General features: G+C 34.6%; 1 protein-coding gene across 1 annotated transcript in view; it reads right to left on the bottom strand.

The window, feature by feature from the left end:
* LOC144958584 (activin receptor type-1-like) overlaps positions 1-14,656 on the bottom strand; it is a 56,865-nt gene extending 42,209 nt beyond the window's left edge. The window contains exon 1 of the mRNA XM_078890658.1: positions 14,518-14,656. Within this exon, the coding sequence (XP_078746784.1) occupies positions 14,518-14,575 (58 nt within the window). The 5' untranslated portion in view covers positions 14,576-14,656. The remainder of the gene's footprint in view (positions 1-14,517) is intronic.
* Between the last annotated feature and the right edge of the window lie 2,844 nt (positions 14,657-17,500).

Raw genomic sequence — 17,500 nt, 5'->3', positions numbered from 1 at the left:
ACAGCACCAGACAAAGTAGAAAGAAGAAAACGAGACAAAAACATTAAAAGGAAAAAATAATTTAGAAAAATAAATTAGTACAAAGCAGCCTGCACCCGATGTTAACCCCCCCCCCCCCCCCAACTCTAAAAATAAATAAATAAATAAATAAATAAAAACTGGACAAATACCTTTATCCCCATCCCCTGTCCCCGCGCGTGCCATTGTTGGTAGCTCCACTATAACGACACATTTCTTCAACACAACAATTATTTTATTTTTTTTTCAGGGCAAGACAATGCCGATATTGAGGGGTTGTACTAATAGTCGAATTGAGATAATAATTTAGAAAGAATTAATCATATAATCACATAAATCATTTTGGACACCATGGGTGATTCCTGTTGACATCAGACATATTGTTTGATGGATATTCCTTCATAGAATGTCTGGGCGACGGTATCTAATTATGCCGTGGCGGAAGCGCGTACTATTTTTTTTAATCTCCATCATATAATTGGCCGTCTATAAATTATGATAGTAATAATAACAATAGTAACAATAATAATAATAATAATAATAATAATAATAATAATAATAATAATAATAATAATAATAATAATAATAATAATACAGAGCCCAGTGCCGTCATTTTCATTCATTCTATACGACTCAATCAAATAAAATGCTTATGCCGCCTTGATTCAATATGTAACCTATAGTCATTACTTGTCCTCCGATAGACTGGTTGCATACACATCTCCAAGGATTTAGGAACCAAAAAAAAGTAAAAGGTGTGACGTCACAACCTTTCTTCCCATAGGCGGTGCGCCAACTTATGAGGTCACAATACAAGCCCCAGTGTCGAGATTTAAGTTAAAGACAGCTACCGTTAGACGCATTTATTGATAAACAGTAAAATTATACCAAAACATTAATCACTTCAAACAACGCGGCCTACAATACAAAAGAGAACTCCCAACTTTTAAAAAACATGCGTTTGAAGACATCAGGTCTTGTGGTATGACACTCGCTTTTGGCTCGGAAGGTCCTGGGTTCGAGCCGCGCCCGGTGTATAGTTGAGTCCTTGGAAAAGACTTTATTCACATTCTCATTCTCTCGCCGTGCTCAGGTGTAAAATGAATACCAGGCCGTTTATCGCCTAACGGGCGTCATGTCATATTCTATATATGACGTTTTACTGTTGATCAGGAACCACGTGGATAATGCGCCTATATATAAAAGCTAATTTAAAAATATAAAAATTGGAGGAATGAATAAGATGTCAATCAATATCAATTTTTTTGATTGCTCGTATAGCAATCGTGAAAATGTTATCATCGTATCATCCTAAGGAATATTTTGGAATACGTGTTATCTCTTCATCCGAGTATTCAAAGGTCTTTGGACCAAGGCAACCCTTACCTAATAATACGTAATGCTGTTATTGTTATATATTTTTTAAAAACACACACAAAAAAAGAAAAACGACATATCGACAGTGGTGTGCTCTTATCGTCTAACTATTGATTTGATCTATATTTATTTTTTAAGGACACACACACACACACACACTACGTCTTTTAAACTACAGAACGACTCTCTCTCTCTCTCTCTCTCTCTCTCTCTCTCTCTCTCTCTCGGATGGAAACACATGTTTTTCAAAAAGTTCTGAATATCAGAATGAATTAATTGTTATTGAATAGTTGTTTTATTTGAAGAGTGAAAATTTTATAGAGGTGGAATGGAATGAAATTATAAAAAGCTAAATCTCTCTCTTCCCAGTCCCAAGCATGTCCTGAAAGCATCAAATTAGGAAATCAAGGAGCAGGCGGTGTAAGATAAAGAACTGAACAAGTGTGTCTGAAAGGTGCCAGACAAAGCAAGAAAGAAAAATACAAGAAAGAGAAGAAAAAAAAAAACATCCCAAAAAATCAGTCTACCCCACATACCCCTCGGTCGACTGATTTTCTGGGGATTTTTTTTTTCCTTCTATTTTTCTTGCTTTGTCTGGCACCATTCAGATCTTTATCTTAAATCTTAAAGCGCATTGCACATTGCATTTAACCAAAAAATACATTTATCGTAGGCTGCCAAACCAATCTCGGCATGTTTCTTCTACTTCATAATAATAAAAAAAAATATCTAAAAAAAAAAAAAAAAAAAAAATTGACAAATCAGCGCCAGTAAAAAAGGAAGAAAATTGGATAGTAAAAACATTCTAGATGTTCAATTAAAAGGACGAGGAAAAAGTAAATCAAAAAGGAATGGGTCCAAAAACTAAGTTTGAGATCACCTAAAAGTCTCACCCAGATACCACAACCAGATCCCACTAAAAAGATACACTCAAACGTTTGCAAATATGTTAAAAATACAAAAATAACAGTACATAACAGAGAGATGTTTTACAAGGAAAAAATATAATCTCCCAAAACTATAACTATACATTTGAATGTTTCCCTCCAAGCCAAGATCTTCGGCCAGGATCAAGACAAAATCAAGTAATCTCATTCCAAGACAAAGACAGAAAGCAATTGGAAAACAGATACAGGGGGATAGAAGACACAACAAGTACCTCCCTGCCAACTATGGGAGGTCGGGAACCCTGTTGATATTGCATAAAACTATATTGATAAGAAGATGGTAAGTTCAAGTTCCAGAATTAATCTAGACCCTTTTCTCTCCTGAACAATGTTTATCATCCCCATCGACAACATATATAATAATAATAATAATAATAATAATAATAATAATAATAATAATAATAATAATAATAATAATAATAATAATAATAATAATAATAATAATAATAATAATAATAATAAATTATTCTAAATCGCGTTAAAAGCATGTTTAGGGGGACACTGCCTTAGACCACACCTCTATACTACAAACAAGTAAAAAAATGTAATTCCGGTGTATCTTTTTACAGTTACAGGATGTCATATTCATACTAACGCATTGTGCTTCAATTATCTTCACTGCAAAAACCTTAGAATAAGAATACAATGATATCATTATTTTCTTAAATGATAGATTGTTTTTAATATTCAAATTTAATATGGAGTTGACCCATGGTATAATTATAAATTATATATATGTACCAGGCTAAGACTAAGATACTAAAAAAATAAGTTCAATAGTAATGGCATTGTCTTTGAAAAATAAAAATGTCTTTTTCTTTCAAAATATCACTCTGTAAAAATTATATACAATTGGTTGAAGTAATATACTTTTATATGGTAAGCTAAGAATTGGGTCATCTTTATCATTTATCTGACACGCATATAAACTGATTGATTTAGTCAGATCAAGTGGCATCTTTCAGTTTAACCTGGTTTTTACAACGTGAAATGGACAATATAAGATGTTTAGTGGATATTGCGTTATATGAAAGCTCAATTTTTAAAATCTTCTGGATTCTTTTAATTTCAAGGCCACTTTAAAATTCTTTGTATAACGTTGCTATATTTCAAAGATATTGTCATAGGATTTTATTGATTAATTTGTAATTCTTAAAACCTTTGTTGTGGTTGTAGCTGGTGATGTCTCTTCTTGATTCAAACATTTATAAGGAAGATACAGAGTTCCCACGCCTATTCTTTTAAAAATTTCAATGTTTCTTCAAGGTTATTTTAAAGGTTGTTTACACCATACCTTAAATCCGTAAAGCTTACCGATAAAGTCCCAGGTATAATCTGGGAGTTAAATTGAGTTCTCATATTGCCTAATGCCTATCCAAGTTATTGTCTATCACCAAGCACACCACACACTTGATGATTCAAAATTTTAAGTTTCACAGAAAAGATATTTAACAACACTAAAACACTATGTACCAAAAAATATCCCCCCAGAACTATCTATATGTCAATCAGTCAAGGATTTGCATCTCTCCTCAATATCAGAAGTGATTTTTTGGAAGTCACACTCGATATCCTTTGCCTTTTCTGGCTTTTCGCGGCATATTTGCCTTAGCAAGGAGAGTGAAGTCCATTAATTTTTCTGCTGCCTCAGATGCATCTTCCTGTTCCTTTTTTTAAAAAATGCAAGTTTCGTTTCTAAAGTTTTCTTCCCTTTTTCAAGTCCTGAATATCACCATCCATGTTCTTCATTATTTTTCAAAGCTTTCTTCACTTGTTCCTTTTCTTTCATCCTCCCTTCAAGGTGATTAATTAGAAGTCATTAAAGTACCTTTTTTTCTATCATGCTGGGCTGACAACATTAGGTTTCTGTCAACCTGAACTTTGCTGAGACCTCCAACAAAATTGATGTGATCATTTTATCACTTATGACCCTCCTGGCATTTTTTTCTCTCTAAAAATAAATTTCCCGGTTATTTCAATTTCAAGGTTTTGGACAAAACACACATGTTTTTCACGGTTTTCAGGTCCTTGAAAAACAAAATCTATATTCCCGGTTTTCCAGGTTGCTTGTGAACGCTGAGATAACAATACCAATGCTTATTCTCACAATCACCCCAAGCTTATATATCCCTACTTATTTAATGATAATGCTTTATTAGTAAGGTAAAAGTAAAATAATCTAAAGCAGACACGAGCCTTACTTGGAGAGTAAGTTTCAGAGTGGAGACTGGCGTGCACTATATTAGCAAGTCGGAAAAAAAACAAAATATTTCCATTACAATGAGTCCATTCATAACAATTTGGGTTATCAGACCTCCAAACAGGGTGCACGTTGGTAGAGACAGTTACCTATCCCCATGGTAAATAATGAATATAAATAATAATAGTAAAAATAATGAAAGACAGTAAGAACAAAGTGGCAATCCGGACTCGAATCTGAATAGTCTCCATGGTTAATCGGATTCAAAGTCCAATAATTTATATATTAATACTATATAATAATTATAGTTATAGGATATGTTATTTTCATTTGAATCAATCCTCAAGTTATCCTAATTAATTAATTAATGGTGGCGTTTTTATGCACCTCCGTTGGCGGTGATGGTAAATTAATGAAAATTTTGCTGCAAAGCCCATGAGGTTTAAATAGTTTTAGATTGTAGTTGAGCATGCTTTTTAGTGATTACCGATGTACGCTTATACAATGATAATAAATTAAAGAATAATAAAAATAATTTTTTTAATCTAAAGTAAAAAGAAACATGGCACACAAATACTGATCTCAAATAAATAAATAATTTTAGAAAATTAAAATCGAACATGATAAAAAGTTTTTGAAAAAAAAAAAAAAAAAAAAAAAAGCAAAAAAAAAAACAGTCAATTTTAAAAAATAAAATATGTCTACAATGGGAACTGAATGCAGTACTTTCAAAGTTAGAGTCTGACAGCTTGTCCACTGCGCTACGGAGCCACCTGGCAGTTCATCACATTTAATAAGGTCTTTCTAAAATATTATTTTACCTTCGATGCAACTTCTATTTTCTGGTTTTATATTTCGATTTTTTAAATTATTAATATTTTTATATAAATTTATTAACAAAAACATCCTATAGATGTCACAATATAACTTTCGCCATGTCCAAATACAGAAACACAATATCACTGATGAAATTGGGTGGGATGCGCATGCGTGACGGAGGTGTCTAAAAACGATCCGTTAAGATACACCATCAACGGAGGTGCATAATAAAAACACGTTAATTATTAATCAATAATTGAAATTAAAATAATAAAATTTAAAAATAAAACAAAAAAAAAAAAACAAAAAAAAAACAAAGAAAAGCTATAGGTACTGCCATGGGAGACTATTCAGACCGAGTCTGAATCATCTGTTGATTGCACATGAGCATTGGAATTTGAGTCCGATTGAGACTATATTCAGACCAAGGAATTTACCCAATGGAAACCGTACGGTGCTCTGATTGGCTAACCAAACCAGCGGCCTCGATGAGAAAAATATCGGCCATTTTGCTGTTGGCTGGGAATCGCGTTACTATAGTAAACAAGCGCTGATCGGCCGTTCATGAAAACCAGTTGCTGCTCGCTCGTTTAACTCAAAATTATTCAAAACGATCTCTCTAAAATGATATAAATGTGACTTCTTAAGGTTTTCTTCACGGTCAAAACCACACAACATTCTATTAATGATTACGTCCGGCAAAAAGGAATATTGACAGGTCGACCGAGAGGTGAACTCATCAAACGACAAACATCAATGCGAAGGATAGAGAGAGAGTCAAACTATTGTTTGTCTTGCCCTGTTCTATATAGAGAAAAGGATAAATAGTATAGCCTCATGTGTGAGTGGTTGTGTGTCATAGTCATGTTTTTTAATTGTTTCTGTTGTCTATGTGTGTAGTGATGACGATCACATTCACTCCATCAGCGCGACGAAACTGCCCCCCCCCCCCCCCTTTTTTTTTTTTTTTTCACATACACGTAATTCACATGAGTAGAGTTGGACTCGATAGTTCAGTGGTTTAGCATTACAGTTAGAATTATCGTTTACCGGCATTAAAAGCTATTTTAGAGGGGGAAATTCCACATTTTACTGCTGCTGCTGCTGCTGCTGCTGCTGCTGCTGCTGCTGCTGCTGCTGCTGCTGCTGCTGCTGCTACTACTACTACTACTACTACTACTACTACTACTACTACTACTACTACTACTACTACTACTACTACTACTACTACTAACTACTACTACTACTACTACTACTACTACTACTACTACTACTACTACTACTACTACTACTACTACTACTACTACTACTACTACTACTACTACTACTTACTACTACTACTACTACATACTACTACTACTACTACTACTACTACTACTACTACTACTACTACTACTACTACTACTACTACTACTACTACTACTATACTACTAACTACTACTACTACTACTACTACTACTACTACTACTACTACTACTACATACTACTACTACTACTACTACTACTACTACTACTACTACTACTACTACTACTACTACTACTACTACTACTACTACTACTATACTACTACTACTACTACTACTACTACTACTACTACTACTATACTACTACTACTACTACTACTACTACTACTAACTACTATACTACTACTACTATACTACTACTACTACTACTACTACTACTACTACTACTACTACTACTACTACTACTACTACTACTACTACTACTACTAAAGTTATATGAAAAAAATCTTTATTTAGAATCCTTGAGCACAGGCGAGCCGCTGTGTGGTGTGTGTGTGTGTGTGAGACGTGGCTGTAGTCTAATTTTATCAGAATTAGGAGGCCAAGGAGTTATCTCTTTGGATATTAAGTAGGATTATATTTTTTTCCGTATTAATATTAGTGTAGTGGAAATTACAATGAGATCGTATTAAAAACAAAAGACTAAGAATAACATCAGATCGAGATGATTCTGATAGCAAAAAAGTAGGCTATATATGTGACATATTTAAATTCAGTCACCAAGCATGATAAAAACAACAAAAAATCAACACAAATAATTTTAACCCTCTCCAGGCAAAAATTTGACGGTAGCATTTAAATATTTTTTAGTCGACTAAAACATAGTTTACTTTACTAAGAACATGCACATTTTTATGTTGATAGGGTTGACTGGTTGAAGATATTGTAATCCTGGATTAGGTCAAAAGAACAAAAGCAGAAGTAAAATAATCAATTTAAAAAACAAAAACAAAAAAAAACTGTCAACTTGGAACAAAACAGCACCAATGTCTAACTCTGGGACTAACCTTTAGATAACAAGTTGTTGGTGATGTTTTCTGGTCAAGTCTTTACAGGTGTTTAAAGAGTATTGTCTTAGTATGCTTTTGACGAACTGAGCATGTGTTGTTGAATATGTGTCTGTCTGTAAATAGTTTAACGTGGTGATACAACATTGTTCTACAAAATATGGAACAAGCTTCTTTAATAATCTGTGTTACATGATTGTCCTCACTTTCAAAATGACTTTCCATGGCATGCTTATCTAAATCTGTAAAAATTGATGGCCCTAATCTTTCTGTTACTTTTATTATCACTTTACTTATTGTTGTGCTATTGACTGCTCTCAAAGGTCCCTCCTTGTGTGTAGTTAGAATTTCTCTCAAACAAAGGTCAGCTGCTGTAATAACTTTATAAAAATCTTCAGATGGATATAATAATCCCCCCCCTGTCTTTTCTTTCGGTAAAACTAGATGATGATGGTTTGCTTGAATCAGGATTGTCTAATGAGGCTAAAAATTCTGAACAAACAGAACATTTGATTTTGTCTCGTAATTTCCTTGCGATAAATCCAGACATATAATACAAAACATCTGAATGGTACTCTGAGGGCTGGCAAAGGGTTTTCGTAAAGATCATAGTTTTTCTGTCCAATTCAGGTTGAAAAGAGTTTGTCGAATTGTCAACAGTAAAAGATGAATTTTCTTGGAAAAGCTTATTTTCGGGGGCAGGTAAGCAATTAGCATTTTTGGAACTCAGCACACCATTCTTCATCAAAAGAGACCTGAGGGCATATTTAAATTGAAGGACATTCGGGTTATTATTCCAGCCACCTCTTCTTCGTATCCTTGAAAACAATGTCTCCAAATGATCTTGAGAGAGTCTGTAAGTAAGTATGTATTTGTAGTTATTGGCCAAAAGTCGCCGAGATATCAATTCTATGGATGTCAGTGTTGCCAAAAATCCAATAAATCCAGTTTTCCTCTTTGATTGTAGTATTGGCTTGTTAGTATTGTCACATAAAGATGATATATAATTTCTGGCAAAATGAATAAACTCTAATTTTTCCTCAAGATTTTCCTTTGTAATAGGGCTTTTAAATCCTTTTGTACAGAAACTACTGCTGTTGCATAAATCAAACAATTTATCAAATATACGAATAAATTTACAAGTCGCTTCACTTCCAGCAAATTCAGGCAACTTCAAGTCATCCCGAAGAAACATAATGGCAGAAGCAACAGAAGAGCTTAAAGTTTGGGCAGCAAGAGAAACTTTCATTTTATTTTTCACATAATCAATATGTCTTCCTTTTAGCTTGTTGGCAAGGTTTCAATTACTTTCCAGCTGCAGCTTGTGAAGTGCAACAATATAAGACCAATCAATTCTCTCCTCTCCACGGCGCAAACATTTCAGGTCACCCAATGCATTTCTAACATTTTTTAACAAATGACAGGCATCAAAAATAAAGGGAATGGTTTTAGATGAATCCAAGGGGTGAGGAAACTCAGGATCAATGACATCTGAACTTATAGTGCATCCAATAGCAGTTGCAGTCGCTTGGTTAACATAAGCTCCATCACACACAACCCCTTGAACAGAGAAGCCTGCCTCAGACAGCCAAACTATCCCATCATTAATAATCCGTGCTTGCTGGGCTGCACTAATCTTATCAACAAGAAAATAGCCAATAGGGTGCTTAAAATATCGCTTTTGTCCAACGATGAGAAGAGTAAGACTTTCTGAAGCTAATGTGTCTGGTGATGCAACTTGAAGATGACCATGGTTCACATAGCCAGCATAGGTCTGGGATGCAGGGTCAAACACAACTTGCTTCCGAATAGACATCGAATCAAACATAAGACAAACATCCTTCATCAAATCATCCTTTTTAAGTTGAGCTTGCAAGGTATTAAAAACATCTGTAATAAATCCTGGGGAGACATTGTGGGATGCAGACCACCTACGAATGGTATCCGCATGAGGCAAATGCAAATACTTTCTCACATAATTATAAGCCTGAGCACTATAGAAGTGCAAGGAAACAGCAAAGGATTTTAATTCATCAGAAAAACGCATATTATTTTTGGACATATGGGCAGCTTTTAATTCATTTTCAATTAAAGTGAGGGTTTCCGCAGCAAAATTTTCTTTTAGGATGTCAACATTTTCTTCTTTCAACAACTTTTTCTTCTTCAAATCTTCCAAAAGGGATGAAATTTTTACATCTCGACGGGCCAACTTCTTCCTCATGCTACTGAGTTGTTGTTTTTGATGAAGCATCTTTTCTTGGCAAACAAGCAACTTATTTTGGGTCTCTTCTAAGTGGCTTTCAACTGAAGAATAGGCATAATTATGTTCATCAACTTTAGGGGTCTTACTGGGTGTAGCATCTTCAAATGGAGAATTGGGAGCAGCTCGTTTTCGAGGGGATGATCTTGTCTTTTTAATGGCAGGAGACTGTTTATGTTGGGGATAATTTGGAAATACAGATGGGACAGCATTCTCTCTCAATTTTTTTTGGTCTAAACCGAGTAATAATCTTCTAACAAAAAATGGACACTACAGACCCTATCATTTTTTGTAGGTCTCCACTCTGACCCATCTACATTCTTCCTGCTGATTTTAGTAATCCACTTGGACAACAACTCAGGCTTCTTCCATGGAAAGCTGAAAATAAGTGAGGCATTCTAACTAGGACTATCTTGACAATTGGTGTACTATAGTGAAAAGCAATCTATCCAGTTGAATTATTTTCTATTGGCAAGGGAAAGACTCCATGGAAAAAAAAGCAATTAGACGTCTAGTACTATACTTATATATTTGTCTTTATCTAGGTCTTCCTGTCAATATACTTATATACTTGTTGATATTCATCTCGGTTCATGTATCTCAAGTTTTGAAAAATAACCACACTACTCTTACACGCCTAGAGTGGAGTGCTTATACTTTGGCCTTTGCAGTTAATTGCAATCGCAAGCTCTCCTCCTCAATTCGAAAACGCATTATAGTTATAGGTTATTATAATACATGATTACACACATTCTCTAACTTCATTTTTACCTCAGGGGAATAGTTCAGATCAGTATGTAGATTTATTTATAAAAATACTTGGGAGACCTTCCATTCTTGCTCTAGTACTAGGGGGTTTGGGAGGGGGAAACTTTAAAAAAAAAAAAAAGTTTTCCCCCTCCCAAACCCCCTACTAGAACAAGAATACTTGGGATGTAGTAGCTTATGGAAGGTCTCCCAAATACTTATGAGATATAGACTCTATATCTAAATCTATCTAGATCCTAGAACATTATCAGTCTCCGTCGCAGTCGTCAGTAGCCCAAAATACAATTAGAATTGATTTATTTCTCTTACCTGTGAAACGACAATGATGTGCCTTTGACAGCTTTATTGTGGCATAAATATACGCAGCAGTTCTGAACCATTTTATTGTGAATTTTAATATTGTTGTGGTGTTTGTTGTGTCGTTATGATGACATTAGATACCGAATGAATGGTAATGTTTACATTCTCAGCCAACAACAAAATGGCGCTAAATGCTTTCATTGGTGGACACTTTTTAGACTCCGTACGTATTCTCATTCGTTTAATTCTATGATTCAGACTCGAATCCGAATAGCCGCAGCAAAACATCAACACAAGAAGCAAGAAGTCAGAAAGAGAAGAAGAAGAGAAGAAAAACAGTCGAATATAAATAAGTACATGTATTATCTAATTTCTGAAGAATATGTGCTAACTTACTAGCAGATTTGAAGATTGAAATCACATAAACTACATACAAGTTCAAATAAAATTGGACACGGGATCAGATCTAAATCTAATGTCTAGTCTACTGCTCTCCTCTCTCCACACTTCACACTGTACAAGTAACGGACTGGCGCCGTGATGTCTAGATCGACAATTCTGATCTTTATTTATTTAATCTTTATTTATTTATTATATTTTTTTAATTTAATTTATTTATTGTTTTATTATTTATTTTACTTATTTCTCTTCTTCGTCTTCTTTCCTTCAGTTTCAGCCTCGATGTTTGCGACTCAAGTTATAGTACCTGTCATTCCCCTCCTTTCGTTTCCCTGTGGGGTTTCGCATTAAGAGTACCAATTGTTGCCTATTGCCTATAAGCCTGTGTTGGTGTCCTAAGGTTGTGTTCAATACAGCCAACCCAATGTCGCGTCTATGTAGGAGAAGTACCAAATAGTGAATAGGCAAATATGTGCAGATAGTTTTCCTCCCCCAAAGGATTTATCCAATTAAACGATAACAACATCAAACCCTTGTCAACACCACTGATCAAACTTTATGTTGAGTCATCATCGTTAGTTACCGGGATACTGTAGCTTAGGGGATGGGGGAAAATAAGTAACAATGAACATGAGAATCAATACAAATTATCATAATGTTATAGCACTGACGCTCTCACGGAAATCTTATGAGGGGCCTGTCGTGCGGTCCCGAAGTTGGCGGCCGAATATTAAGGGCAAAATATGAGTACAAGACGGATTTCGTTGTAATGCGGTTATTAAAGAAAATAGCCAATAGGGTGCTTAAAATATCGCTTTTGTCCAACGATGAGAAGAGTAAGACTTTCTGAAGCTAATGTGTCTGGTGATGCAACTTGAAGATGACCATGGTTCACATAGCCAGCATAGGTCTGGGATGCAGGGTCAAACACAACTTGCTTCCGAATAGACATCGAATCAAACATAAGACAAACATCCTTCATCAAATCATCCTTTTTAAGTTGAGCTTGCAAGGTATTAAAAACATCTGTAATAAATCCTGGGGAGACATTGTGGGATGCAGACCACCTACGAATGGTATCCGCATGAGGCAAATGCAAATACTTTCTCACATAATTATAAGCCTGAGCACTATAGAAGTGCAAGGAAACAGCAAAGGATTTTAATTCATCAGAAAAACGCATATTATTTTTGGACATATGGGCAGCTTTTAATTCATTTTCAATTAAAGTGAGGGTTTCCGCAGCAAAATTTTCTTTTAGGATGTCAACATTTTCTTCTTTCAACAACTTTTTCTTCTTCAAATCTTCCAAAAGGGATGAAATTTTTACATCTCGACGGGCCAACTTCTTCCTCATGCTACTGAGTTGTTGTTTTTGATGAAGCATCTTTTCTTGGCAAACAAGCAACTTATTTTGGGTCTCTTCTAAGTGGCTTTCAACTGAAGAATAGGCATAATTATGTTCATCAACTTTAGGGGTCTTACTGGGTGTAGCATCTTCAAATGGAGAATTGGGAGCAGCTCGTTTTCGAGGGGATGATCTTGTCTTTTTAATGGCAGGAGACTGTTTATGTTGGGGATAATTTGGAAATACAGATGGGACAGCATTCTCTCTCAATTTTTTTTGGTCTAAACCGAGATAATAATCTTCTAATAAAAAATGGACACTACAGACCCTATCATTTTTTGTAGGTCTCCACTCTGACCCATCTACATTCTTCCTGCTGATTTTAGTAATCCACTTGGACAACAACTCAGGCTTCTTCCATGGAAAGCTGAAAATAAGTGAGGCATTCTAACTAGGACTATCTTGACAATTGGTGTACTATAGTGAAAAGCAATCTATCCAGTTGAATTATTTTCTATTGGCAAGGGAAAGACTCCATGGAAAAAAAAGCAATTAGACGTCTAGTACTATACTTATATATTTGTCTTTATCTAGGTCTTCCTGTCAATATACTTATATACTTGTTGATATTCATCTCGGTTCATGTATCTCAAGTTTTGAAAAATAACCACACTACTCTTACACGCCTAGAGTGGAGTGCTTATACTTTGGCCTTTGCAGTTAATTGCAATCGCAAGCTCTCCTCCTCAATTCGAAAACGCATTATAGTTATAGGTTATTATAATACATGATTACACACATTCTCTAACTTCATTTTTACCTCAGGGGAATAGTTCAGATCAGTATGTAGATTTATTTATAAAAATACTTGGGAGACCTTCCATTCTTGCTCTAGTACTAGGGGGTTTGGGAGGGGGGAAACTTTAAAAAAAAAAAAAAGTTTTCCCCCTCCCAAACCCCTACTAGAACAAGAATACTTGGGATGTAGTAGCTTATGGAAGGTCTCCCAAATACTTATGAGATATAGACTCTATATCTAAATCTATCTAGATCCTAGAACATTATCAGTCTCCGTCGCAGTCGTCAGTAGCCCAAAATACAATTAGAATTGATTTATTTCTCTTACCTGTGAAACGACAATGATGTGCCTTTGACAGCTTTATTGTGGCATAAATATACGCAGCAGTTCTGAACCATTTTATTGTGAATTTTAATATTGTTGTGGTGTTTGTTGTGTCGTTATGATGACATTAGATACCGAATGAATGGTAATGTTTACATTCTCAGCCAACAACAAAATGGCGCTAAATGCTTTCATTGGTGGACACTTTTTAGACTCCGTACGTATTCTCATTCGTTTAATTCTATGATTCAGACTCGAATCCGAATAGCCGCAGCCAACATCAACACAAGAAGCAAGAAGTCAGAAAGAAAGAAGAAGAGAAGAAAAACAGTCGAATATAAATAAGTACATGTATTATCTAATTTCTGAAGAATATGTGCTAACTCACTAGCAGATTTGAAGATTGAAATCACATAAACTACATACAAGTTCAAATAAAATTGGACACGGGATCAGATCTAAATCTAATGTCTAGTCTACTGCTCTCCTCTCTCCACACTTCACACTGTACAAGTAACGGACTGGCGCCGTGATGTCTAGATCGACAATTCTGTTACCAATAGAGCTAAAAAGTGTATATAATTCGGATAACATAGTATAACAACAAAATAGAGCTTGCGTATAACACATATTTAACCAGTACTTACCTAATACGATAATAATCACAGAAAAAAGCAACACAACTTTCACTTTCAGCGACATCATTCCGCCATTTGTATAAGTTGTTTTTTTCTCCCCTTACTCCCCCTACCTTCTCTTCTTTTCAGTACAGAAGCTACGACCTCTGACATGTGCATAATATTATTGGAGAATTTAGGTCAATAAAAACGGTGTGCGGTTATGTTGTTGTCGATTTGATTTTGCAGAGGAAAAAATCCCTACAACATATCCTTTGACACACCAGAGAAATGTAATTTAATGTATCACATAAGGATGAGCGATATTTTTGATAACTTTATGTAACGAATGACGATCATTGCCTGAGGGTGTAGTAAAACGACGTAAAGTGCATTTATATAGGTAATTATTTACTTAATAATTAATCTACTTATTTATTTATTTATTTATTTATTTATTTATTTATTTATTTATTTATTTATTTATTTTTTATTTATTTACTTATTTCTTCTTCTTCTTCTTCTTCTTCAGTTCAGCCTCGATGTTGCGACTCAAGTTATTACCTGTCATTCCCCTCTTTCTTTCCTGTGGGGTTTCCATTAGAGTACCTATTGCATAACGCTGGGTGTTGGTTTCCTAAGGGTGTGTTCAATACAGCCCAATGTCGCGTCTATGTAGGAGAAGTGCCAAATAGTGAATAGGCAAATATGTGTCAGATAGTTTCCCCAAAGGATTCCAATTAACAAACCCTTGTCATCACCACTGATCAAAATTTTGTTAGTCATCATCTTAGATTAACGGGATACTTGTAGGTTAGTGGGATGGGGAAAAATAAGTAACAATGAGAGCATGAGAATCAATACATAATATCATAATGTTATAGCAATGACGATCTCACGGAAATCTTTGGGCCTCGTTTCGGTCCCGAAGTGGCGCGAATTTAAGGCAAAATATGAGACAAGACGATTTCGTGTAATGCTATTTTTAAAAAAAAATCATTACGACCCTTTTTATCAATAAATATGCCTGAAAGTTGGCACACAATTAGTAAACAGGTCATTTTAGATTATGTCAAACGGCAAAACTCCTGCAATCACGAAAAATCCCCGTTAAAAAACAGATGCCTTTTGAGTGAAATATTTCTAAAACTATCAAGAGCAGAGATTTTGACGTTAATAAAGTTATATATGCATAGCTGCCAACCGTTCAGTTAAAAACGGATTTGTTCCGTATTTGACTTCCTGAGTCCGTAAGTCCTTATTTTTAGTTCAAAATCCGTATTTTGTAACTATTGACTAATTTGTGGTAAAAAAGACATGTGAGCCTAATGAATTATTATTATTGATCCATTATTATTACTATTACTACTACTATTATTGTTATTATTATTATCATTATTATTGGTGTCCAGTGAGAGCATAATCTCCTTTTGTGTAGCTCTTTAATTTGAATTATGCCTCTATCATAAATGATTTTCAACAATTAAAAAAGTTCCATTCGTTTATATGACGCCTGTATTTTACTCAAACCTTTCATAATGTATTGGAGATTTCCATAGAATATGGATGTTAGCCTCGATATACTTTCAATATCCTAGGACAGTATTGATACTTTCACTATTTGTTACAAATATTATTTTAATTCAGAATAAAATTAAATCCACATCTTTGATTGGAAGGAATTCAATCAGAAAATCAATTGCTTATATAGATCAAACATGACAATGATTATTTCCCTTTATTAATTTATAAAATATATAAATTTAATCCCTTTAAAAAACATCTTCATCTGATTTTAATTATTTTTTTTTCAAGCAAGCTTTTGTAAAGGTTTAGGTTCAAGAAAAATAAGTATACTCCATTTTTGGGTGTGTTTATCTTGTCAAAGTAAAGAAGTAGGAATTCTCTAATATTTAGAGGTGCATTTTACTATAACTACTATTATAGTATACTACTTAAAGACCATTATGTTGCATGAAAGAAAACATATATGCAATCGTCTACTTTTTATCTGAACTCACCTAATTTTTACCCCAAAACGCTCTCTCAAGTGATGTACCAGGTTGGCAGTTATGCATTTCTATGTTATTTCATGTATTTTACAATTGTGCTTCTTGTGTATTGGTCCTTATCAAAGTTGAGGCAGTTGAATTCTTTCTTTATATTGTCTGTTCTGAAATTTTGATCTCATTGTGGAAAGTGTCATTTTAACGATTCAAATGTGCTGGTACTAAACCCGATAATTTAGCAACTTTTGGACTGGCCTCTGTTATCTCAAACTTGTTAGTGTTAGTAATAGTAATTAAAAAGGCTGACTTTTATATGTTGCGATTCGATGAAGGGGGGCGGCACACGTCGTCCCCTCATCCCGGGCCAAATGAGCGTTCCTTATTTTATTTTTGAAAAGTTGGCAGCTATGTATATGCACATTTCATCTATTTATGTTTTCAAATTTAATTGGAATATGATAAGTACTTTTCACGTATCATCACAAAACATCAACCCAATTTGTCATTCAAGGAGTGAGAAGAGGAGACAGCCATTGAGACAGTGTGAGAAAATATGTAATGAGTTATTTAACGTCCCGAGAAAGCTAGGAGGGATTTGAAATATATCACTACACCCTGATTCCTCTGTCGGATCCGCTGCCCGACCGGCATCTGTCCTGCAAGTTGCCACTGCTCTTCATATGTTATCTTTTTCTAGCCACCTTATGTTCATATCCGCATAAGAGATGATTTAAAACATGTTTGTATCTTATTGAGCATCGTTTTTGACATATTGTTCTCCACGTTTCCGATCCTTGAAGTTGAACTGTCTTAAATTGTGTGTTGAAGACGCGGAGTTTTTTTTTTTATTATTTGGGGGGGGGGGGGGGGCTTAACGGATCACTTTTGAAGCCCAATAAATGATCTTCAGCAAGACGAAGGCTACAATTTTAAATGAAAATAATATATGCTCCAGTGACATTGGAAAGTTTCTTGGAGATTTCATCATAATACTATGCCTTATT

Source organism: Berghia stephanieae, chromosome 13 (genome assembly GCF_034508935.2).
Source record: "Berghia stephanieae isolate SIO BIC M18660-M18661 chromosome 13, UCSD_Bste_1.3, whole genome shotgun sequence".
In the NCBI taxonomy this organism is placed as follows: Eukaryota; Metazoa; Mollusca; class Gastropoda; order Nudibranchia; family Aeolidiidae; genus Berghia; species Berghia stephanieae.
The sequence above is the reverse complement of the archived record's forward strand: the minus strand, read 5'-3'. Positions and strand labels throughout refer to the sequence as shown.